This window comes from Pongo abelii, chromosome 15 (assembly GCF_028885655.2).
Source record: "Pongo abelii isolate AG06213 chromosome 15, NHGRI_mPonAbe1-v2.0_pri, whole genome shotgun sequence".
In the NCBI taxonomy this organism is placed as follows: domain Eukaryota; kingdom Metazoa; phylum Chordata; class Mammalia; order Primates; family Hominidae; genus Pongo; species Pongo abelii.
In genome coordinates, this window is record NC_072000.2 from 65,620,870 (window position 1) to 65,646,388 (window position 25,519).

The window sequence follows — 25,519 nt, forward strand, 5'->3', positions numbered from 1 at the left end:
GTGTGGTGGCTCACGCCTGTAATCCCAGTACTTTGGGAGGCCAAGGTGAGCAGATCACTTGAGGTCAGGAGTTCAAAACCAGCCCGGCCAACATGGTGAGACTCTGTCTCTACTAAAAATACAAAAATAAATAAATAAATAAAAATAAAATAAAATAAAATAAAAACTAGCCAGGCATGGTGGTGGGTTCCTGTAATCCAAGCTACTTGGGAGGCTGAGGCAGGAGGATCACTTGAATCTGGGAGGCAGAGGTTGCAGTGAGCCAAGATCACGTCACTGCACTCCAGCCTGGGTGACAAAGTGAGGCTCCGTCTCAGAAAAACAAACAAAAAAAAACTATGAATGCTGACGGAAAGGTTCAGTGGAGGCCTTGAAGAGGTGACACTTGATTCTGATATGCAAGTTTTCCATTAACAGTGAAACAGGGAAGTCCATGCTAGGTAGACATAGCGATAAGGACAGAGGCATGGAGGCAGAAAAGCGTCCTGTGCTAAGGAATCATGAGGACTCGGTATGACCAGAGGACCAGAGCCTGGGAAGGTGCAGGGCAGAGCTGGCAGCTGAGGTAGATGGGAGTGAGAACCTGGAAGGTTTTGAATGTTGGGCTAGGAAGTGTGGGCTTTATTTTACTTGCCTTTCAATAGAAGCCATCAGAGGTTTTTGAGGAAGAGACTAACAGGAAATAAATGCAGTGTGTTCGAGTACAGAGGAGTAAGCCTGGAAGCCAGGAGTTCAAGTAGGAGGTCTTCTCATAGGTCAGGCAAGAAACAGTCACAGCTTGGGGCAAGCCAGTAATGGTGGGAAGAGAAAGGAAAAGAGGAGGGGGAGTGATTCACATCGAAGGGAGTCCAATGACGTGGATGAGGGACCAAGGAGTAGGCATTAAAGATGACTCCAAGATTTCCAGTGAAGGAGCTTTTAACTGAGTAGGGACAGCAACAGAGTGCAGTTTAGTTTTTATTTTTTTGTGTTTGAAGAAACACTTCTGGTAGTTTTGCCCATAAAGCAGTTAGAGATGCAGGTCTGGCCCTCCAGAGAGAGGTGTCAGGATAGGGATTTAGATTGGGGAGCCATCTGTCTAGGGGAATACTTGAAGTCACGGGACTCAACTGCACAGGTAGAGTGCCAAGCAGGGCAACTGTGCACAACTGGGCAGATCGGGCCCTGAACAACCCTAGGGAGTGCCACCGTATCCTAGTCATCGTAGATTTGTGCAATGATTGAATTTTCTGGCAGATGGCAGTCAGATGTCTTGAGAAAGGGGCACCTTTTTCTAATTTGTACAAAGGTACCATATGGTGTGGCAGGAATGCTGGAAGTAAACCCAGGCAAGAGCCAAGAACAGAACCTTAGGGAACCAGCTACCCTACAAGGGAGGGTGGAGGAGGAGGAGTCTCCAGAGGAGACACTTAGGAGTGGTGAGAGACTTAGGTAGGATTTAAGTGTTTAGTTGCCTCCAATTTGCCTGAAAATAGAGTCACCACACAGTGAACGCTCCTCTTACTTTGGTTTAATGACTCAAATAGAGCCTCTGCTCATATTATCCATCAGTTCTTCCTTTTCACATAGCCGGTGAGTTTTCCTTGGCACTAGCAAGTGGGATAATTAACTGTCTCCATTTGGTTCAGATGTGGAATTATTAAACCTGTGGTTCTGCTCTTGAGAGCCAATGCCTGGCAGGTGACTGTGGTCCAGGGCGAATACCCTCTGCAAAGCCTCCTGTAGAAGGCCCACTGCAGAGCCTGCCTGGGGAGCTCCTAGGAGGGCAAAGGGCACCCTGCCAGGCAACTCACCTGTCACACCTGGCTCCAGCCAGCTAGGAGTCAGATTGGGGCAGCCCCCAACCTAGAACTGCCAGAGCCTCTCCGATGGCTCCAAGTCCTCACCTCTGAGGGCCTGGCAGGGTGAAGAAAGCTCCTTGCCTCCTGAACCACGTAAGAAAGAAAAGGCATCCCCAGAGCCATAGTTTGGTGGCTTGGCTCCTTTATGGCATAAACTACAAAGGCGCACAGCCTCCCCGATGTGTGCCAATAAGATGGCATAAATGCTTCTTGTGCCCCGCCTTGGCACATGATCCTCTGCCCACAAATGCTTGTCATTGCTGCTTCCTGGCGCTTGTGACCTCCTTTGCATCAGTGGAAAGTTACAGGAGGAGAGATAGCACCTAGTCAGGAATGTGTCACGCAACCCAGATCAAAAACTTCAAGTGCACTTCTGTGTCAACGGGATCTAGACTCTGTGGGCGGATAGAACATTGTATGGAAAGGCTGTAAAACTCAGAGTGAAACTGCAGTTTTTATCTGAGTGGCTGGAACTCTAGCTTGTTTATTACCTAGATCAGACAGTTAAAATGTTCTACTTTCAAATAATTCATGTTTTTCAGATCTTGAATTTTGGTAAATTTTTTTCATCAGTTGATTCTGTTTCTTAATTTGAGGAATAGAGTTCCTCACATGATATATCACTTGTCATGTCTGTGGTGCTTGCTTGTGTTCTACAAACTCTACGTGAGCATAGGCTGTCTGGCTCTGGGGATCAGAAGCACTCAGGGAGCTCTGGGGACAGGATTTCATACACTACATCCTGAAACTGGGCAGATGGTCACATGACCCCTCCTTTTTTTTTTTTAAAAGCAGGGCTCAGAAGCAGAAAGGGAAAGAGAATTTTTCCACAGCCTCAGAGAGACAATCCAGGAAAATCCAGGAGTAGAACTCATGAGGCTGAGGTTCTGGAACTGTGTTCCCAAACTGCCTTCTCTGGAAAAAATGCAGGGGGAACCAGCCGATTCCTGGTAAAAAATTTTTGACTTACTGACTTTCAAAAAGAAATGAGTTCCATATGATGGGAATTGCATTCATTGATTTGGGCTTAAAGGATTTTCTGAGCTTTTAAATGGTTTCCTATGTAATATTCCATCTCTTCTGGTTTGGGAGTTTTCCATGAAATGCCTTTTTTAAAAAAACCCAAAGCATCAAATGAGCTTTTCAGCTTGATGAAGAACTTAAGAAATTTCATCATTCCTTTTCTTCCTGGCTGACCTTTTAATTTTACACAAGATGTACAGGAGTGATTTGTCTTGTCTGGTTTGTAAGGATTTTTAATCACCAGCCACACACATTAGTCACTGGCTTTTGTACCTACAAGCCCAATTTTCTTTGTTTTGGGGGTTTTTTAAATAAGTTTGTTTGTTCATTTATTTGGAGACATGGATCCTGTTCTGTCACCCAGGCTGCAGTGCAGTGGCATGATCTTATCCTCAAACTCCTGGATTCACGTGATCCTTCCACCTCAGTCTCCCAAGTAGCTGGGACTACAGGTACACACCACCACACCCAGCTAGTTTTAAAAAAAATTTTATAGAGACAGGGTCTCACTGTGTTGCCCAAGCTGACACTTAGAGTAGCAGTAGGATCAGACTGAGAGCTGGAAAAGGAACAGCACAATGGGAATGGTAGCATAAAAGATTTACCACCGGATGCAGAAAGCAGTTCTCACCATTGCTTCCTCAGTTCCTTAGCATCCACCATGCGCAGAACTTTACACTTTACACTCAAGGGGTGTATGGATAAAGGGAATGCAACCAAAGTTTAAGGTAAGAAACTCAGAGCTTGTTCAGTTCAGTTAGTACTTAATTGGCTACCCATCCTTGTGCCAGGTACCTTGTTCTGGGACAAGAGAGCTGAAATAAGCATGGAGAAGATCTGCAGGGAAACCAACAGATACAATCAGTGCAAGAAATGCTGTCATTAGAAGTATGTACCAAACACCATTGGAGCGCAGGCGGAGAGACACCAAACTTGGCCTAGGAAGGGATGCAGAGGCTTTGGAGACAGAGAAGCTTCAGTTAAGAGTGAAGAAGTCAGCCCAGGAGAGAAATGGGCTCTTCCATTTATCTGTGGCGGTAAACCAATGCGTTTTAATTTTTCCTTTTTCGGTCCGTTTAGGACCAATACTTTTTATAAAATATATTAAAAGTAAATTACTAGAAAAATGAAATTTCCAAATACATATAAAACAGAAGCCCACATTTTTATTATTAGATTCAGCGGACATATATTGTCATGTAGTATGACAGTATGATAGTTTGTCGTACTGTCAAATAGTTATAAAAGTTTCTAAAAACTCTGTGCCTCTACTTTTACCTCACCATGGGTCAGCGCCAGTTTGCAGATGAGCAGCAGTTTGTGGACCACACTTTGAGTAGCATTGCCCTGGGCAGAAGAGGACGTATGTGAGGATATAGTGATTGACTGATGTTAGAAATGTGGAGGGAATATCAGCGTGTCCCATCCCATCATTTTACAGGTGAGGAAACTGAGGCCCAGAAAGGTGACAGAGCTAAGACCAGAGTCCCCGCTTTCTAACTCAAGACAGTTCTTCTTCTTGTCCTTTGACTAACTCACCTGAACAGTCACCAGATAGCACCAGCATTCCAGCATGCCTACCCCGCTTCACCTACGCCTACTGCCTCTGAAGAAAGGGAAGAATCTGTCTCCATCAGAACGTGCCAGGGATACCAGGACACCAGCCTGCTGTCCAACCTGGCTGACCTGTCTGACCTGTCTGCTCACGGACCCTGTCTTAATAACAGAAGCTACTCCAAGAGTTCACTGTGTCCTGCAGTAGCCAGTTAAATTCATGTAAATCCTGTTTGAGCAGTCAGTGCAATTTTTAATACTCCTCTCCTTTAAAAAAAAAAAAAAAAAGGAACAAAGGTTTTTCTCATCTATAAGCCAAACATGAGCAGGCAGTCACCAAGCAGGGCAAATTGTTATCTCTTGGAATCAGTTTGATTCTAGACTGGTCTTGAAGGATTGACACCTGGTCTGCGGTGGACTTGAGAGCCACAGAATATGCTGTCCTGGTCTTAGGTCATCCCCAAGACAGGGGACCTCTGCAGGCAATAGCAGCTTCACGTTGGCTCTAGACGTCCCAGATGGGTACCAGGGTCCCAGCACAAACCAGAATCCACCCAGCTCCCCCGACATCCTCCCTAATCCTTCCTCACTGCGGTCTCCTGGGAACCTAGCCAAACCCAATGGTCAGGGAGGGAGTTGCTGTTCAGATTAATAGCCATTTATTATGGGCCTGCTATTTGCAAAGCACCGTGTTAGGCACTGAAGGGAACCCCGAAATATAAAGATATAGAAATGAACGCAATGAGTCTCCTCATGGAGATTGCATTTTAGGTGGAGAAATAAGTCATATAACAGCCCAGGCGGGATTTTGAAATTTGTTCTCTCTACCTGCCTCTTTTGGTCCCCATGACCAAGGAAGGCAAACACCAGTGCAGTGGCATTGATATAAATTCTTAAATGTGAACATGGCACTTGGAGTTGATTGCTTATTTGTGAAAATACATGATAAAAATATTCATAGATTCAGACATGTCAAAAAGATTCCTTCATTTATCACAGAATTGTTTATAACAGTGAAAAATTTAAAAAGTCTGCAGGTGGCCTTGCATGATCTGGGTTTTATCACACCACTGAGTGTCAAACCAGCATCTGCTGTTGGGTATGGGTCCTAAACAATAGACAGGGAGAGGGTGAAGAACAAGGACTGGCTGTACAGTTGAATTTTATTTGATTACGTCGTGAAGTACAGATACTGTTTCACTTCCTGGGAATTTTGTGTTTTATTTCTGGAGATTTGAAATTCTCCAGAATGGAAATAAAGTTCTCCAGCCACTGTGGTGGTGTGGATAGCAACAGGATTCAGTGACTTCCCTTATCCTTGTTCAACTTATTCTACTCAGCAGAACCAGTCACCTGTGGTGAATTCAGTGGCGTTTGACAGTCTAGGATGAACCGAATGACCCTCAACTTAAGCCAGCTTTTTGTCATTGTACCGACCTGGGCACTTGACACTAAACAGAGATCTTAATTCCTATATCTTAATGCATCAGAATTTCGTCTTAGCAGAGATGTCAATAGACGAAGGTGTTGTGGCTGGTTGGGTTTAACCAGTTCTGGAGGCATTTTGCTCATTGCCCAAGGTACTGGTGCCAGACCATGTCACTGTATGACCCATCTGGCTTTGGCTCCTGGCTCTGTTACCCAGAAAGCAGTTTATAAGTCAGATGTGTCACTTAATAGTAGGCATACCTGCCCAAAATGCAAAAGCTTACAGTAGTTATCTAGAATTTACAAAGCTTATTTTTACTCTTTATCAATATCGATTCTCATAAAAATCATGACAATAGGCCATGTAGATATTATCTTTCTTGTTGATGAATAAATAATAGCCAAGGGCTCTATAGCACTTAATGCATTCCAGGCGCTATGCTAAACCATTCACATTAAGTAACTCATCATTTCTATGAGGGAGGAACTGTTGTTATCTACATTTCTTGATGAGGAAATAAGCCCAGAGTGGTTAAGTAACTTGCCCAAGATCACACAGCTAGTAAAACTAAAACTAAACTCGGCTAATCAGGCTCTAAAGTCTGTGCCCGTAGCCTCACAATATGCTGCCCATTGAAATCAGACAGACAGATGAGATGTGGTATGACCTCCCCAAGGCCACTTGGGTAGGGGAGGGAAGCAGATTGAGGGAGGCAACTGTAAAAGCATGGTTGGGAAGTTGTCCTTGGCTCATCTGTCTATATGGCACAGGGCTCCAAACTGAAATAGCCACTATTGGGTCAAGATTAGTCCAGCATTTAGGCAAGAAGAATGTTAGTCCAGTCATCTGCTACTTTTGCTAGCATGTATGGCGGTGACACTTTTTAAACAAAAGTAACACACATAGGCTAAAAAATAAATTTTCCCTGATTTTTGAATTCTGTTTACTTTTAAGATCTTAGGAAGTTATAATGACTCACACTTGCACATTTAATAATGACTTTTATTAAGAATGCTATGATGTGGGGTGGGGGGAGGGGGGAGGGATAGCATTGGGAAATATACCTAATGCTAGATGACGAGTTAGTGGGTGCAGCGCACCAGCATGGCACATGTATACATATGTAACTAACCTGCACATTGTGCACATGTATCCTAAAACTTAAAGTATAATAATAATAAATAAATAAATAAAAAAGAATGCTGTGACACAAAATTAGAAACATTCTTCAGACAGTGTCTCCACATGTAAGTACTTAAAGAAAACAACTAAATGGCTATTTGGGAAAACTGGGCCCTTTGGTTGCAAAACCAAGTGCTGGGGCCAGAGTGAGTGCTCAAGAAGTACCAGTGAGTTCTCCCAAGGGAAATTTCTTAGGGGAAAATGTGATGTCTTTTGCACATGTTACTATGATGTGAGTCCAGTATTGGTAGGAAATCAGTAAAATTCCCTGAACTTTACTGTGTGTGTTGCCGTCTTGTGTCCAGCCCGTGATCAACATTCTAAAGATGATATGAGAAATATTCCAGACCTGACCTTAGAGTTTGTCATCCAGTTGGGAGATGCAAAACCTTTTATGCAAAACATAATTAGAGAACCAAGCAATGTCATCTATAATCTAGAAGTAAAATGTGAGGTATGTTTTTAATTCCAAGAGCCTGTGAGTGGTTCTGGAGTACAAGTGTCCTCTTGTGTTTTTCAGAGGTTTCTGTTTAGATGGCTCAGGTTTAATCTCTAATGGGGATAGCAGGGAACCAGATGAGATCTGCTGAGGTGGCCACAGTACTGATTCTAGTGGGCAGGCTGCCTCCCCTCTGATACTGTGTAAGGCATTACTAATGCTGGCAACAGTTTGCATTTAGCCAATTGCCAAAAGCAGCCTGCACATCCCTCCTGAGGTTGGTCCCGTAAATTCTCCTCTTTCCTGTCGTAAAGCATTCCTCATCACCACCTCCCTTTTCACACTTTATGCAAGGCCGTGCACTGAGACAGCAAATGGCTGCAACTTTCACTGCTTGCTTTTCCCAAGTCGAAGAAAAGTTCCAACGGTGGCAAAGCAAGGTCATTGCTATTTTCTGACAATCGAATGTCTTCGAGGAGCTAGCCTCAGTGCTGGTAGGGTCTGTGTTCCTCTAGTAAGAATAGCACTGTTTCCATTAGAGGGGACCAGGATGGGTAGACAGGCTAAGACGTCTGATTACTCTTTGCTCTGTGTATTTGTATGACGGCTCGGGTGTCTGGCTTACCTTCCTGAGGATGAGAGCCATAGCATTATCCATTTAATAACAGCCACAGTGACAGTGCTGATAATGGCTAGCATTTACCTAGCACTGTGTGCCCTGGAACATTTAACAGTTTCACTCTATGAACTCGTTTGTTGGTCTTCGTGCCATGTGTCCAACATAAAGCTAGCAGGACCCATCCGTCCTTGCCCATCCTTATTCTGTGCCACAGCCACCCCTGGTTGTGATTAAGATATTAATGTTAAAGAGGGAACTGATTTCTGATTTCTCCTCATTCAAAACCATTCTGTCATCTTCATGCACGTGCCCTGCAGGCAGCCAGCCAGTAAGGGGTCCTTCATACCTATCCTGTTCCTGGCTGCTGGCTCTCAGAATCTGCCATGGCTCTTTGATCCCGTTTGTCCTCCTGCCTTTGAGTGACTGGCTATCAGAACACCTTCATTTCCTTGTTGGATTCTGCCTCCGGGAAGCAAAGCCGACTCAGTGGTTTCTGTGGGTCAGCTGCACTTGGCTGTCTGCACTGGGGAAGAGATTTGGCTTGTTGGCTGTTTTATGCCCCTTGGACTGTCAGATCCAAGTATACTGTGGCCGCAGCATCCAGTCTGTGTTATCAGAGCAAGGCCCTGTGGTCAGGAGACCCTTAGCCACCAAAGGTCTGTTGTCTCCTGGTGTCTTTGCCTGAAGTCCTCTGGCCTTCCTGTGTTTCATCACTGAGTGCATCTATAAGCTGACCCACTGCCAGGTGTCATGTCTGAGCATTTTGGCAAGGAGAGTCTGTGAGAGAGGTTTTCTTGGCAGCCATAAAATAAAAGTACTGTCAGGAGCTGCTAAATAAATTTGCACCACTTCAGCCAGGGAATTTCAGCTCTCCTGGGTGGGATAGTGACAGGGGATGTGGAATGCAAAAAAAAAAAAGAAAAAGAAAAAAAAATTATGAGGCTCAGCTGTCAGCTTGATGGCTCATTTATTTGATGGTCCTAAGGAGATGTATGATTGGTACACTGAGGATGTTTATCAAACTCATTTCCTCTGTATTTGTCCAGAGAGTCAGCGAATGGGGTTTTTTTGGTATATTTTTTCTACCATGAGACAAAGTGAGGGGAAATCTCTGAGTCCCTTTGCTCAACTTAAGTTGGTCCTGTGTATCTGCAGTGGTGATGGTGGGAACATACTGCCTACACGTCAAGGGCATCAAACACCCAGAACAGGACGAAGACCAACACCTAGTCTATGGGAATTAGTTTGTGAGTCTGTGCCCTGTTTGTTTGTTTCTTTGTTTCATTATTGTTTTTTGAGACAGGATCTTGCTCTGTTGCCCATGCTGGAGTGCAGTAGCACAATCATAGCTCAGTGTAGCCTCCAACCCCTGGGCTCAAGCAGTCCTCTCACCCTAGCCTCCCAAGTAGCTGGACCTACAGGAGTGTGCCACCATACCTGGCTAAGTTTTTAAAAAATTTTATATAGCTGGACACAGTGGCTCACACCTGCAATCCCAGCACTTTGGAAGGCTGAGGAGGGAGGATCACGTGAGCCTAAGAGTTTGGGACCAGCCTGGGCAATATAGCGAGACCATATCTCTATAAAAAATTTAAAAATTAGCCAGGTGTGGTGGTGTGTGCCTGGAGAGCCAACTACTTGGAGGCCGAGGTAAGAGGATCGCTTGGGCCCAGAAGGTCGTGGCTGCAGTAGGCTATGATCACGCTGCTGCACTCCAGCCTGGGCTACAGAATGAGATTATGAATGAATGAATGAATGAATAAATAAATAAATAAATAAATAAAATTTTTGTAGAGACAGGTCTCACTATATTGCCTGGGATGGTCCCAATCTCCTAGGCTCAAGCAATCCTCCCCCCCAGCCCTGTTTGAAAGAGGGTGAAATAACCAGATTCAAATAGGAGTCATTTTTGTCATTTCTCATCCCAGGTAGCTGCTGGGAGGAGGTATGAGGGGGTAGTGGGGAAGAGCCTCAGAAGAGCCTTGGCAACACTTTCTGGGCTGGAAATTGTTTTACTGACTTTCTTCATTATAAAATGAAGTATTTTGCATTCAGCCTCATAATGATGAATGTTCACATCTCGTATACGTGGTCTTCAGCAGATATTCTAATAGGTCAGCCTCAGGAACACCAGATTAAGTGTCTGTGAGGAGAAATGGCATGGGGACCTCATTTAATAATTAGGAATGCTGCTGCTTTTAGTAGGAAATTGATTTTCATACTTAAGTTCATTCAGACTTCAGGGACACATTGTGGAGCTATTGAAGATATAAATGCCATCCACGACAATCATAGACACTTAGTAGACACTAAGTAATTTCTGTGGTAAAAAAAAAATGAGCTGACGGTAACAAGTTCAATTCTAAGTCTACAAATGTGCAGGTTCTCTAAGCAAATAGGATGTTTTTTTCCAACATTCCCTTGGAGCCTGAGTTCCAAAAGAAATCCTTTGCACTCTGACCAATGGGTCCTTTTCCCTGCACATCTTCCTTGGGAATTATGGCCTTAAATAAATACTACAGAAACCAAAAAAAAAAAAAGGATTAAAGCTAGAATATGTAAACACATTTTAATGACTTTTTCCTGGTTAACAAAGTAATACATGATTCCTGTAGGAAATTTAGAAAATCCAAAACAGAAAATAAAAATCACTCATAAACATATCACCCAGAAATAGACTTTTATGTTTTTCCTCATCTCCTTTTTCCTCCTGTCTTTCCTCCTTTTCTTTATCCCTCTCCGTCACAACTGTAACAAAATTAAGAGAGTTTTGTATCCTGTTCTTTCACTTAGAATTGTATCAGCCTATAAGTAAGTCATGAAACCCAGACGCTATGAAGGAAAGATTGATAACTGGACTATATCAAAACAAAACTTCAACCAGGCAATAATATTTACAACCCATACAACCAATATTAAAAATTATTACTATTCCATAATATGAATTTCTTAAAAAATAATCAAAAAGGTAAACAACTCAAGTTTTTAAATGGTTAAACCATGTGAATAGGCAAAAAAAAATTCAAATGGCCATTAAACATATATTCTTCTTAAAGCTTAATCGCATTAATAGTCAAGAAATGAAGTTGAAACAATGAGCTCATTTTTCACTGGAGGTTTGGCAAGAATTAGAAGGATGATTCCATCTAGCCTGAACAAGGAAGCCAAAACATTGACACTTTCATGTGCTACTGGTGGGAATATAAATTGATGCAACCCTTTTGGAAGACAGTTTCTCTACATCTGTTTAAATTTTAAATATTTATGCCCTTTGATATGGCATTTCCACTTCTAAAAAAAAGTATCCTAAATAAACACTCCTACAAGTGTGCAAATCATGTTCATTACTCCATTGTTTGAAGTTGCAAAAAATTTAAAACAACCCAAATGTTTATGTAGAGGAACTGGTTAAATTGTGGTGCATTTTTATAATGGAATTTTATGCAACCATTATAGAGAATGAGCCAGAGGCCTAGGAGGTATAAATATGCCCAAGACAATTGTTAAGTGAGAAAAGTATGTTATTGTATAATATTGTGTTGGTGTAGCATTGAGAAGAAAAGTTTGGAAGACTGAACCCGTCATCATTTTCTCTATACTTTTCTCAGGAATGATTAATTTTATATAATGAAAATATCACTTTTCTAATCAAAAAAACCGTTTTCAAATAACATTTAAAAACTCTATTATAAACATTTCCTTACATTTTTAGTCCTTCCTAAAAATTTGGCAGCTTTCATAAGATTCTGTCATAGAAATACCATAATTTATTTAGCCATTCCACGGTTGATACATAATTTAGCTTTTTTTCAAATTATATATGATGCAGTGACCAATATCTTTGTAAAATAAGATTCTTAATTTTACACTCACAAGAGTATCACATCACATAGCAGAGATTGAGAATTTAACCTGAAAAGAATTCATTGGGTGATTCTGAATGTACAAGATTGATGTTTTTCTAATCTTTTTATTTTATTAATTAATTTTTTTTTAAGATAGAGTTTCACTCTGTCACCCAGGCTGGAGTGCAGTGGTGTGATCATGGCTCACTGCAGCCTTGACCTCCCAGGCTCAAGTGATCTTCCCACTTCGGCCTCCCAAACGGCTGGGATTCAGGCATAAGCCACTGTGCCCGACTTTAATCTTTTTAAAGCTTACCTGGACTATAGATGGCCCATATGGAAGCAAAAGATTTGGGCCCCACTCTCTAGGCACACAGCTCTGCTACCCTACTCTGAGTATAATTTGTCACTAGTTTTTGTAGTCTCAGTGTAAAAAAGACCGGAGATCTTGGCCTCAGGAGATCCTCTTCCCAAGGCTCAGTCCCAGGCTCTCTCCTCATTTCATTCCTTCTGCTGAGGTGAACTCATCCACACCCAGGTAATGACTCTCAAATTTATAGCTCTGATCCAGCCTTCCCTTTGACATCTAGCCATGTGTATTCAGCTGCTTATTAAATATCTCCACTTGTATGTCTAAAAAAAGTAGCTCAATCTGTCCAAAATAAATTCTGTGATACAGAACCTGCTGATGCCTCCTTCCCTTTATCCCCTACATCCTTCCATTACTAAATCCCATTGCTTTCCCCCAGTAGTTCTTGACACATCTAGTTCTCTTTACCTTACCACCCTCACTATACCAGGCCACCATCATTTATCTCCTGGATACTCTAGTAGCTTCCCAAATGATCTCCTCATGTTCATTCTCAACTCATCTGATATGGAGTCCTGTAAAATCGAAAATCTAATGCCATCCCTCTCCTGAGTCAGAGTTTTCCATGGTTTATTGGGCTAAAGACTGAAATCCTCACTGGCCCGTGCCTCATCTGGTCCCTGCTCTCTCCTGTCTCCATGCTCCCTTCTCTCGCCACCCAGGACTCCAAACACACTAGTCTTCATTTCTTGACTGAACCCCCTCACCTCTGTTCCTTCCTTCTGAAATTCTCCTTACCCTCACTTTCCCTTCTTTCTGTCTCTTCACTTGGTTAATAATCTTCACAACTCAGTTCAAATGTCACTTTCCTGGGAAATCTTCCCCCAGTGCTAGGTCAGGCCATCCCTTGATCTATTCCCATGTTTTCTCCTCATTGCACTCATCACAGTTGATAATTGTAACTTTAGTTGTGTGGTGATCTGTCTGCTTCTCCCACCAGACATTCACCCCCTTGTGGGTAGAGATGGTGCCCCCTTTGCTTACTATTGTATCCCAAGATCCTGGCATATGGCCAGGCTCATGGACAATACTCAAAGAATGGTTGGGTGGGCGAAGGGATGGATATCTCGTATCAGGTGATGCATGAATGGTACTACTGTCTAACTCACGATGAAACCAAATGTTATGCTTTTGCTAATTCAGTGACTTTTCAAAAGTCTTTTGCCCATTTAATACAATCAGTCTTGCTTTGAAAAAACTTTAAGTATAAACCCAGACACTCAAAACACAAGCCAGTCCTAAGTAGTTTTATTCTAAAATTAAGATCATAACCCACATTCACTCACTTGGCAGATGCCCCCTTTTCACACTTACCTACATGCTAGTTCCTCCTCCTCAGTAGAAGGCAGCAAATGATCTGCACGTTTGACCACTTGAGAGATTTGCTGTGCACTCCCCTATTCCTGTATCCTCAAGGACTGTGTAAAAACCATTGAACTCTATTTATTCACAAGCTAAGAAAAAACCTTGCTTTGCAGTATTTCGAGTATGCATTTCATAGTAATATGCATAAAACATCCCTCTATCATGGTGCCATCTTAGAATAGTTATTGATTCTTTCAGGTGGTTCTTGTTTCAGTTAAAGTCCTTTCGGGAAACAGTCTGTCAGGGGGATTGGCCAGTGACACCGCTACATAGAAGGGATTGGGCCTGGTGTAGTAAGTCACAAGCCCGGGCCTTGGAGGTGAGCAGAAGTAAATCTGCATCCTGATTTTACCCCTGTCTAGCTATATGATCTTGGGGTACAGCCTACTTCATAGGGTTATTTTGAGGATAAAATAAGAATATAGATAAAGCACTTAGCATTTGATGAACATTCAGTATATGTTAACCGCTGAAGACACTGTTATTCTTGTTATTCACAAAAGCTTTTTTCCAGGTTTTCTGGACAGACCCACAGACTCACCACCCCCAAATGAGCAACAGACAAATGGCAGTATGCTGCCAATCATAAATTGACTGTGTATCTTATGATAATGGGTATCAAAGTTGTACTTTATTAAAGAATTATTATCTTTTAGATTCAGATATTAAAGTGTTTATAGATGAAATAGCTCATATCTTGGATTTGTTTCAAAATAATCTGATAAAAGATGGATCAGGGAGGGAGGGAGTCGATGTAGCGAGGGAGCATGTTTGGACGTGCATTGGCAGCTGCCGAGGCTGTGTGATTGGTATGGGAGTTGTGTCATTCTCCCTACTTTTGTCTATTTTGAAATTTCCCATGATAAAAGTTGAAAAATATGTTAAAAATAGTTCATATAAATAGCCTCCTAGATTCATTCTTGTTCAAGGAGCCAGCTCTCAACTTGCTTTCCTTTATTCCCTTGGAAGAGTAACTGATTCTAGTGATCTAAGCAGTAAGACTCATGTCAATCTGTTTTATTACTCTCAGGATAGCTTATGGTGGAAACAAAATAAATCCAATTTCTGAATCTCCTTTGTCTTCAATCACTTGGGAATTCTCTCTGAAACTACTGTGGGCATTTTAAGTAACCCTGATTACCCAGCAAGAACAATGTAGCTTTCAGACAAGCACAGAGGATAGAGTAACTCTTTCTACCCTTCTATGCTTGCATGACAAAAGCTGTAGCTATTAAATACCGGTGCTTAATGAGCTAATGAATGGCAAGCCGGTAATTGTGGTTTTGGCATTTTAGGATTTGAGCCTCTGCCCTGTATGAACTTGTAATCTTCATTGTGTAGCCTTGTTAAGTTCGACTGCTGAGTTACATGTTGGCATAGGAAGCTGAGGCACTCCTAAGCCAAAAACTGACCTCTGCATATTTCAAACTAAAGTCAGGAGGCTTAGGGTGACTTCTTTTGCTTTAAAAAAAATAAAGGCATGATTTCCCTTTAGAGTGGAAGCTGACCATGACTGTAAATGGCTCTGTAATCTTTGGCTTTGTTTGAGTCACCCTCTCCATGTTCTGCTCTTCCGTTTGGATGCAAGCCAACACGAGGATAAGTGTTCTGCTTGGTCCTTGTTGTTTAATAATTGACCCTTCAAAATCACTTTCTTTCTCCAGCTTCACCAAAGAGAATAATTTAAATTTTGATTTCAGGTTTCTTCTTTTCCCTCTCGAGTCTATCTTTAAGGGGTAAAACATGTGACTTTTTATAAGTTTAAGTACTTTGGAGCAAAGTTTATGGAGTGTCCTTCCATCCCCTAAAAATAAGATAGGCTCTGAGTTGGCCGGGGCAGTCCCATTGGGGTCCATCTGAAATGCTTCTGTTTATCCCTTTGGTCAGCACCTTCTGCCAGGACCATGCTGGAGCTGCTAAGAAGGAAGACAGGTGCACAGACAGAGCCTTCTGGAATACAGTGTGGGGTGTGCTATCATAGAAGTATAAACTGGGCACCCTAGGAGCAGAGTTGATATTGCTATGACTGTCTTGGGACATCAGGACAGACTTCATAGAGCAGGTATGAGATACTTGGGCTGAGGGTAGCACTGGTAGCCTGGAATTACATTATGATCTTAATTGAACCCTCTTGGGATCCCAGTTTGAGTGATCTGTCTTATTAAATAGCACTTGGTATGAGAACAGCCATGGCATTTCCTTTACAGCTCATACAGTTCTGAGAATGCCTAAAGTTAGATTGAAATCAGGATTAAGGTGTCTAACCTGCCTTTGTGGCCTCAGGCATCCTGTGACCAGGATGAGTCACATCCCTGTCTTGCCCACTTGTGTCTTCTGAGAGCTGCGTCCCAAGACTTCCCCATGCAGAGCTGATTGTAATAGTTGACTGACAAAACTGGTGGCCCAGCACTTTCCCCGCGCAATTCCTGCTGCCCATGACAGCAGCTGAGTAATAAGCAGTCAGACCTCTTACCTGGGACATTAGTCACAAGCTCTTAAGCAACTGCAGGTCAACGCTTGAGACCGTTGTGGATTTCTGTTAGCACTTGTTTCTGTTGCCCAAGAAGATCCTTTCCAAGACTTCAGCAGGCATACTGGCTTTGGGAAAATTCAGAAACTCAGTGACCTTGTTTGGAAATGTGAGTGGTAGTGTTCTGGGCTCAGGTCCACACAGGCCTGGCTTGTCAGGCTAGGACACAGTGTCGATAAAGCTGGGCTCATAAGCTTTGTCCCCCTGGCCGTGCTTTCTCCTGGGGCTGTAGACTAGTGCGTCTAACCTCAGCCAGGCGCCTCTCTACTGTATGCCCGCAGTCCCAGAGGAGCCAGGCACCCAGGCCTTATAGTGCCTCCCAAGTCAGAAAACACTTGTGGAAGAACTGAGAGTGGTGGCCTCCTTCACTGGACAGGACCACGATCATCCTCACCCCTGCTCCCATCCTGTGCTGCTACGATTGCAACCTTTTGTAGGTTAAACTGGCTGTGCTCATATTGTATGTGTGTGGTGGGGCAAGGGGAGGAAGCAGCTTCCACAAATCAGCCCACTGAAAACAGTCACTTATATGGGACATGGGATTCTGCATGGAGAAGGGCTGATTTGGAGCCAGGACTGAGTTTGGGTTAGAGACACAGAAAGCTTGCTTCGCTGAAGTGGGTGCACAGGTACTCAGCATGCCTTTGCCTTATGCCCCTGACACCCGGGGAGGCTGCTACTAAGAGCAGAGAAGTCTGTTCTATGTTCCATTGATCTGTGCCATGAAAGCTTTGCTGCTTTAACCACACTTATTGGGGATTCCTGGAATACCAGACTTGGTTTCCATTCCTGGGCATTTTCTAGTGGCCATTTTCTGTAAGACCTGCTTGGCCAGGCTGTATCAACTCACAGGACACCACGTGGAAACCAGTCATGCCAGTTCTGTCATCACCTACCTCCGTGATCCAGGCTGGACAGAGACCAACCTTTTGCCTTGGGCCATGCAGGCCAACAGACCTTGATTCTCACACTGAGGCAGGAAAATAGAACCTCCAGTGCCCTGACACAACCCACAGTGAATATGACACTCCAGAAAAAGCAGTCAGCTGCAGCCACTGAGAAGATGCCACAGCAAGGGGAGTTCCAGGCAGCCCAAGGCCATGGCAGCCTCCGACGATGGCAGTTAACCACAAAGCTCCAGGCCACCTAGCATCCCCCGCATGACCTGCAGCCTCCTCGTCACTGATCAGCCTATGTGGGTTGCCTCTGAGCATATTGTTCCTTTAAAAACCAAAGTGTAAATGTCTCACCAAAAAGGCCAAGCTGTTGCTCTGTCCAGTCTAGACTGTGCCTGTGAGACTAGCAATGCCACCCTCCCTCTGTAACAGTGCCCGGGGGTATGGGTGGCAACAGGAGAACCAGGTGCTTGTGCTGGGAAGCGGGTTGTTTTAAGAGAGCACTGCCTTTTATTTACAGGCAGGTTTATCAGTACACGGCCGTGTTCCTGCCAACCTTGAGGACTCTTTACCAAACAATCCTGCTGCTGAATATTCACTTCCTTCCACATAAATTTGCTCTTAGGGATTGGAGGGAGGGGTGGAAAATGCTTTGAACCAGAGTCTCCATAATCTACTAGGCTTCTTGTGTACCTGGGTACCCACAAACAAACCCTGTTCTCACTCTGGTTTTCCTTTTCCTGGTTAACATCCCCACAAACCTACTGGATTTAAGACAGAAACCCAGGAGTCATCATCTCTGCTGCTTCTCTCTATCCATCTATCTCTAAGTGATTATCAAGCCTTATTACTGATTTTGCTTTCCCCGAAGCCCTGCTTCCTTTCCCCTGACTAACTCCTTATTTTCCATTCCATTCATCACTGTCCTGGTTCAGGTCTTAACATCTCTTCCCTGGACGGTTTCAGCCTCCCCTAACTGATCTTTTCTTGTCCAGCCAGGAATCTGTTACTCCCTTAATTAGGGAGCATCAATGAGTTCCTTTTGCCTAATATCTAAAAATCAAAATTCCTTAGTGTGGCATTCAGGACCCTTCATGGTTTGAAGGACTTAACTTTCCTCTGTAGCCCTGAGATTTTTCATGGCCCCAGCACTCCTCTGTCCTGTGCTGCCCGCCCCTCAGCCTCCTCCACCATACCCAGGGTTCTCTGAGTCCACCTGCACAGCCATACCGCTGGGCTTGCTGCCGTGTCCCTGCCCCATCCGCCTGTCCATGATGGCCTTCTCACTCCCCCTTCTCTGCCTGGGAGACTCTGACTCATGCTTTCAGACCCAGCTCAATTTCTCCTTCTGCTGTGAGGCTGTCTCTCTCTCCTCCCACTGGAAGGAATTGTTCTCTCTTATGTTTCTCTCATAGCACTTGGTTCATACCTTCATCGTGCCACTAGGATGATACAGCAATTGGTGTGTTCCCCCTCCCCCACCCCTCCCTGTCTATCCTGTCTGTGTGTGTGTGTGTGTGTGTGTGTGTGTGTGTCTGTGTCTGTATATAAAATATGTATCTATTTGTTTTACACACACACACACACAGAGTAAGTATTTCTTCTCTTTTCATTTTAGAGACAGGGTCTCACCCTGTCGCCCAGGCTGGAGTTCAGTGGTGCACTCTCAGCTCACTGCAGCCTCAACCTCCTGGGCTCAAGTGATCCTCCCACCTCAGCCTCCCAAGTAGGTGGGACTACAGGTGCATGCCACCATGCCCAACTAAATTTTTGTATTTTTCGTAGAGATGGGATGTTGCCCATGTTGCCCAGGCTAGTTTCAAACTCCTGAACTCAAGCAATCTGCCTGCCTCAGCCTCCCAAAGTGTTGGGATTACAGGCACCCAGCCGACAAGTATTTCTTAAGTACATTATGCCGGGCATAATGGCGAACTGCGTAAACACAATCCCTGCCGTCATGGAGCTTCTAGCCTAGCTCTCCCATTACACTGTGAGTTCCTTGCAGATGAAGATCAGCTGTACTCCTAGTGCCTGTCACCACCCCTGGCACACAGTGGCCACCTCCCCTATGGGTGTTCACTCTGACTCTGATGGGTAGAGATGGGTGCTAGAGTGGAGGATGGGGGATAGGCTGAGTACGAGGTAAGTGGAAAGCCTAGAAAAGCCACATTCTGCCCTCTGTTTTTAAAGGACAGCCTACATTTTCCTGTGGTCAGCCCATTCTTAATGGGCCCATCATCTTGGAGCCATGAGGCAAGTTCTGAGACTTGATCTAAATGTGTCATCCAGATAGCACAGAGAAGTTTGTTCCTTTTGACGTGTGTACAGGAAGCTCATGCGGCCGCATGTGGCCGCACGTGTGTGTGTGTGTGTGTGTGTGTGTGTGTGTGTGTGTGTGTGTGTGTGTGTGTGTGTGTGTGTGTGTGTGTGTGTGTGTGTGTGTGTGTGTGTGTGTGTGTGTGTGTATGTGAGTGCCCATTCTGAGAGGTGGATGGTTTGGGGTCTGGCTGCTCTATCTCATGCTGCTCTTTGTATCTTTCAGAGATCTGAAACTGGACAACGTCCTGTTGGACCACGAAGGTCACTGTAAACTGGCAGACTTCGGAATGTGCAAGGAGGGGATTTGCAATGGCGTCACCACGGCCACATTCTGTGGCACGCCAGACTATATCGCTCCAGAGGTGAGTGCAGCTGCTTGATGCAGCTCTGAAATCTGAGCTCTCCAGTAACTTTGACCAGAAATGCCACTGGCTGCTTTTATGCGCTGCAGCTTTGGAGGCAGCATTGAAAGCCGACACCTCCAGACTCATTTATGGCTCATTGGGTGAATGATGGCTGAAAATGGCCTAAGTCCCTCTAATAAGAATTTGAGTTTAAAAAAAAAAAAATGTAAACTTTGCAATTGCTTTGGGCTTTAGCCCTAAATGAAGACAAAGTGTACGCCATTCATGGCTATTTATTTTCCTCTTTGTCTCTGCACGAGCCCATCACAGTGGCCCAATCAGGCCATAAATATTTGCCCACCTAGATGAGAAGGCACCTCTGAGTTGACCACAGGGAAAACAGACCACTCTGTAGAAATGGAATGAAATACGCATGCTAGCACAGGAGACTTTTAAAAAAAAACTTTGATATTTCCTAATGCATCAATTTCCCTAGTTATGAAGAACACATTTGTTAATCTGATGTATGAACCACCTTCTCACACTGCCCCCTTTGCACAGATCCTCCAGGAAATGCTGTACGGGCCTGCAGTAGACTGGTGGGCAATGGGCGTGTTGCTCTATGAGATGCTGTGCGGTCACGCACCTTTTGAGGCAGAGAACGAAGATGACCTCTTTGAGGCCATACTGAATGACGAGGTGGTCTACCCTACCTGGCTCCATGAAGATGCCACAGGGATCCTAAAATCTGTAAGTTGGGCTTACCCAGCTAGCTTCTGATCTATTGCAAACCAGCTTGTTTTATGTGCTGCTTGTGTCTTTTCAGTACCTCCCACCAGTAAACCACTAGCTCTAACTAAAATTTGTGTTGTTCTAATCTAAAGAATCAAAGAACCAAAGTTCTGTCAGGCTGTTACCCTCTCTTATGCAATAGACCCTCTCTTATGCAATAGTTATTTTGGGGCCAATTTCAATAGCCCTTGATAACTTTGTTTGCCAAATAGCAAGTATTTCTAGCACTTCGTAACTTTAGTTGAGGGGAGGTGATGTTTCCCCTTCATACAGTCAGGCCACACCAGAGTTTTGGGTCAAGTGAATGCCATTCCCAGCCTGTTATTATATCAATTGTGTTTCTGTTGGCATCTTCAAGTTGCAGGATGAAGGGGTCGGGTCTTTCTCTTAGGGCTGGGAGAGGAGAAGGAAGGTTTTCCAAACCTCTGCAGATCTGTTTTGCCTCCATGTTATTCTTATGCAAGCCAGGTGCCACGCCCAGGCTGCAGGTGCAATGTTGTAATGGATCATGTTGAGAAAGTCTTTTCTGTGTGTGCATTTAAGGCACTGTGCTGGATGCCTCTGAATTGAGGAAAAACATGTATTGGACGCCTTTATGTTGAAAATAAAGTACATGTAATTTGGGTCAGTTCTGTAACCACATTAGTTGAGCTCCAAAATCATGTATTTTCACCTACTATATGCAGAGGGGATATAAAGGCAAATAAAAGATCAGTTTTTCAAGAAGGGATAAATCAGAACAATCTGTATTCTGTTGGATAGTATCTATGGCATAAGAATTACTATCCTTAAGTTATATCTTTTCAGTAATTTGAGACAAAAGCGAAATGTGAGAAATATTTGCTATCTTGTTGAAAGACTTGTTTCTCTTTAGAAACTTCTAGCCCTATAATCAGTGCCATTTCAAGGACATTTTTTATGTGGGTCACTGTGTACTGGGGCTGAAGGCTTGATTGTCCCTGAGAATTCTCTACATCACTAAAAGAGAAATAATCACAGAAATCCTTCTGAGGCAAATATTACCAAAGTGAATCATAACACATAGCTCAATCCTCAAGCTGAGGTGCCAGTACCCTCCTGAAATTGAGAAAGCACTAATCTCACAGAAATAAAAGCACAGTACTTTGGGATTCTACCAAATGTCTCCTATCTAACATGTTTTGGTAAGAACAGTTCATTTGTTATATTAGTAGAAATTTTAGAGGAAACCATAAATATGGCTTTTATAATTTTATGGAAAAAAAAGTCATAGAGAAGGGCTTGTCTTCATGGATTTGTGCCATGAAGTTTCTTAACTTCCTGAAGGGAAATGTACTCTCCTAGGTTGGCTGCAGCCAATTTTGATAACATAAACCACGATAACACAGCCTCATCATGCTGCAGACGGAGGCGGACTTTGCATGATCACTTTCCTACTTCCATGGACCGGCACCTGGCTTTTTGTGAAAAAGCATGCCAGCCTTCTGTGGCCTGCAACAGCCACCTTCATCATACTAATGGTTTTCCGTGCTCCACATATTTAGTCCAATTACTGTAGCTGATTTCGTAGTTTTAATATTTAGATGAAGGACCCCAGAGTTCATAATTCAAATGAAAATACTGGTTCAAGCCATAAAAAAATGCCTGTTGTCAGCATTGGTGTATAAAGGTCACTAGGCTTGGTACCATGAAGGGTAGGAAATAAAAGTCAGTCTATGCCTCAATAAATTTTTATATTCTCTAACATAAACACTGGATTAGCAATCCAGATCAGTGTTTCTCTGGTAGGTACCCTATGCCTTTTGAATCTAGGTCTAGTAGAAATCTTAAGAGGCCACATCACCATTTGAGTTGGACATTCCTAATTTTTTGTCTTTACATTTTTAGAAGTCCTCAACCTCATTCTCGTGTTTCAGAGTCCTCTTGAGAGAATGCTTTCCAACTAAATCTGAAACTAGGTATCATCCCCTTAGCGTAGAACCTAGGACAAGTACTAAGCAAGGTTAAGATTCATATGGAATTTTTAAGACTGTTTCTTTTTAACCAGGTGAGCTCGGTTACTTCAAGCTATATCTTTTATGTAAATATGGATATTTTTGGTAACAAGCAAATACATTATCCAGTAATAGCCTCATGGTCTTTCCTCCAAGAGGAAACAGCCTCTGGTGCCTAAGGAGAATCGCATCCAGTGGAGACTGAGTTGTTCCCTCTCCTTGTAGGTTCACTTTTGGGAAGCTACAAGTCCCTTCACTTCTCTTTATTTCAGCTCCTTTCTCATGCCAGCTGCTCCACTGATGGAGGCAGCAGCTGTGATTGTTACATATCATGTGTCTAGCACTCACTTTCCTAAATAACACTTGACGCTGTCTCTGGGTATCTTCCACGTAGAAAGGAGCAGGGGCTCTGGGCTCACAGTGCCCAGCCTGCCTCCCAGTCCTGTTACCTTCCGGCTGAGTGACCTTGGTGAGCCTCTGTGCCTCTCTGAATCTCAGTGTCCTTGCTTGTAAAATAGAGGTAGTAAAATCCATACCATAGAGTGATTGTCCAGATTATATGAAATAATATAGGTAAACTTCCCAGGCACATAATAAGCATTCTGTTTTTTCCTCCTTCAAGGCATGTACCTTCAACGTAATTTTCTTAAAAACACTTAAACGTTGTCAGATAAAATTACTAAAAAAAAAAAAAAATCAATAAGAGGATTTCTGGGATTTTGGGTTTTTTTTGTACATTTTACTCTCCATGCCTAAAAACAAGAAGCTTAAATGGTATAGATGAAAACATTCAGCTAGTCTTTGCAGGGGACTGAGACATTTAAATAGAAATGTGATCAAAGAGAAAAAAGAAATGTTCAGAGCACTCAAGACTTGAGGAGACACACTGAGGAGGGAAAGGCATCAGAATTGGGTTGGTTAAGAACCTGCCTCCAGAGCAGAGCTGCCTGGGGGCAGATCTTGGCTCTTTGACTAATAGGCTGTGTGACCTTGGGCAAATGGCATAATTCTTGCATGCCTTAGTTTCCTCTCCATTTCCTTGGGCAAATGGCCTAATTCTTCCATGCCTCAGCAGGTGGGGTATACAACACACAGGGCTACTGCGTGGTTGGTGTGAGATAACATGTGTGGGTGCCTGAAGCAGTGCTTGGCACAAGGTATGTGCCCAGGAAGTGCCCTGCACTATTACCACTGAGAGCTGCATGCATGAAATGATTTTTTTACACTCTGCCCTTATCTCTGAAAAAGTATTTGTCATATTAGGAAGAGGGTTTGAGATAGCAAGGCATGCTATGCCAACCACTCAGGCTGCTTTCTGGCTCTAATTGCAACTTGATTTAATTAGGCCAATATGGTTATTTTACTACCAGAAGAAAAGTTAGAGATTGTCCATTCCAACCCCGTCGTTTTATAGATGAGGAAACCATGAGGTACTGAGAAATTGTGACTCATCAAAGGCCATTTGACACATTACTTAAATCAATTGGGGCCTTTGTGCACTGCTGATGAGGATGTAAAATGGTGTGGATAATGGTATGGTGGGAGATTCTTCAGAAAATTAAACAGAATTACCATATGATCTAGCACTTCTACTTCTGGATATTTGCCCAAAAGAATTGAAAGTGGGAACTCTAATAGATATTTGTACACCCATGTCCATAGCAGCATTACGTACAATAGCCCGAAGGTGGAAGCAACCCATGTGTCCATCAACAGATGAATAGATAAGTAAGATGTGGTACGTGCACTCTGAACAGGCATTCATTTGGCTGCACAGGGCTAGATCAAGCTATACTGTGTTCTTTACCAATATTGACTTGATGGCTTTTTCCAGAATTTTGTGTCCACCTAAGATCAGGCTTTCTGGGAGCTTGGTGACTTCAAGAGTTCCTCATGTGAATAGTTGAATCCATTGGATGGTGTTTTGCATAGTTCTAAAAACAGTAGGGAAATCATGAGTGCTAAGTTTTGAACTGTAATTATTTGTCTTTGCCCTTAATTTTATAGAGCTTTGTGATCATTAGAAGCATAAACACAGAATTGTAGAGCTGGAAATAGTTTAAAAATATTTTGTCCACATTTCCTCATCATGGATGAGGAAACTGAGGCCCAGAGAGTTGAAGGGACTTTACATATTAGAATGGAAAGAACACAACCCTAGACCTCATTTGACTTCTGCCTCTGGTTTTCAGTCTGTAAAGGTGTGATAATAACACCTACAGTGCCCACTTCAAATAAGGCAGTATACATGAAAGCGTTTTCCAAGTGGAATGCATGATACAAGAGTGATTAGTATTGCTAACTTGTGAGTAGTAATTTCACAACACACTTAGAGATGTCATTATCCTCATCTTCTCCTTGAACAGTTCAGCAACATCATCAAGGTTATTAAGGGCTTAATTTTACACAAGGCTGTGGTAGGCTTTTATTCCTAAGGAAATTGTATTTTTGTTTTTCCAGGAGCTTTTAAATCTTGACCAAAGACACATAGGTGGGGTGTAAATAGCCAAATAGATATTGATCTGTTTATTTATATAATAGGCTTATATCAACACATATGTGCATAGCAGGCATGGGTTCTGCAATACTCAGGTTCTGTGCGAGGTGCCAGGAATCCAGTGATGAGCGAGGCAAACATGATCCTGCTCTTGTAGAATTTACAGTCCAGTTGGGATGGGGAGGGAGAAAGAAATTTTAAAGAGCAATTATACATTAACTATATACTTACAATTTAATGAGAAAAAAATTAAAATCCAAGGTACTTTGAAAGCATTTATTTAACAGGCAGATCTAACATGACCTGGGCCACCAAAGGAGGCCATCTGGAGGAGATGACATTTAATAAAGGCTGAAGAGAAATTAGGCTTGAAAGTGTGCAGAGGTCTTGAGAAAGAAGCAGTCCATTTGAGTAGCTCAATGGCAGGTGGGTTGGAGTGTGATGAGCGAAGGGGTGGGGCAGTGAGAGCTTCAGGGGAGGAGGCTGAGGGAACAGTGAGAG

At 43.2% G+C, this 25,519-nt stretch overlaps 1 protein-coding gene across 1 annotated transcript in view; it reads left to right on the forward strand.

Moving 5' to 3' along the window:
• The window catches only part of PRKCH (protein kinase C eta), a 228,126-nt gene that overhangs the window by 187,186 nt on the left and 15,421 nt on the right, over positions 1–25,519 (forward strand). Inside the window, exons 11-12 of the mRNA XM_024231718.3 lie at positions 19,636–19,774; positions 20,318–20,506. Of these exons, the coding sequence (XP_024087486.2) occupies positions 19,636–19,774; positions 20,318–20,506 (328 nt within the window). The remainder of the gene's footprint in view (positions 1–19,635; positions 19,775–20,317; positions 20,507–25,519) is intronic.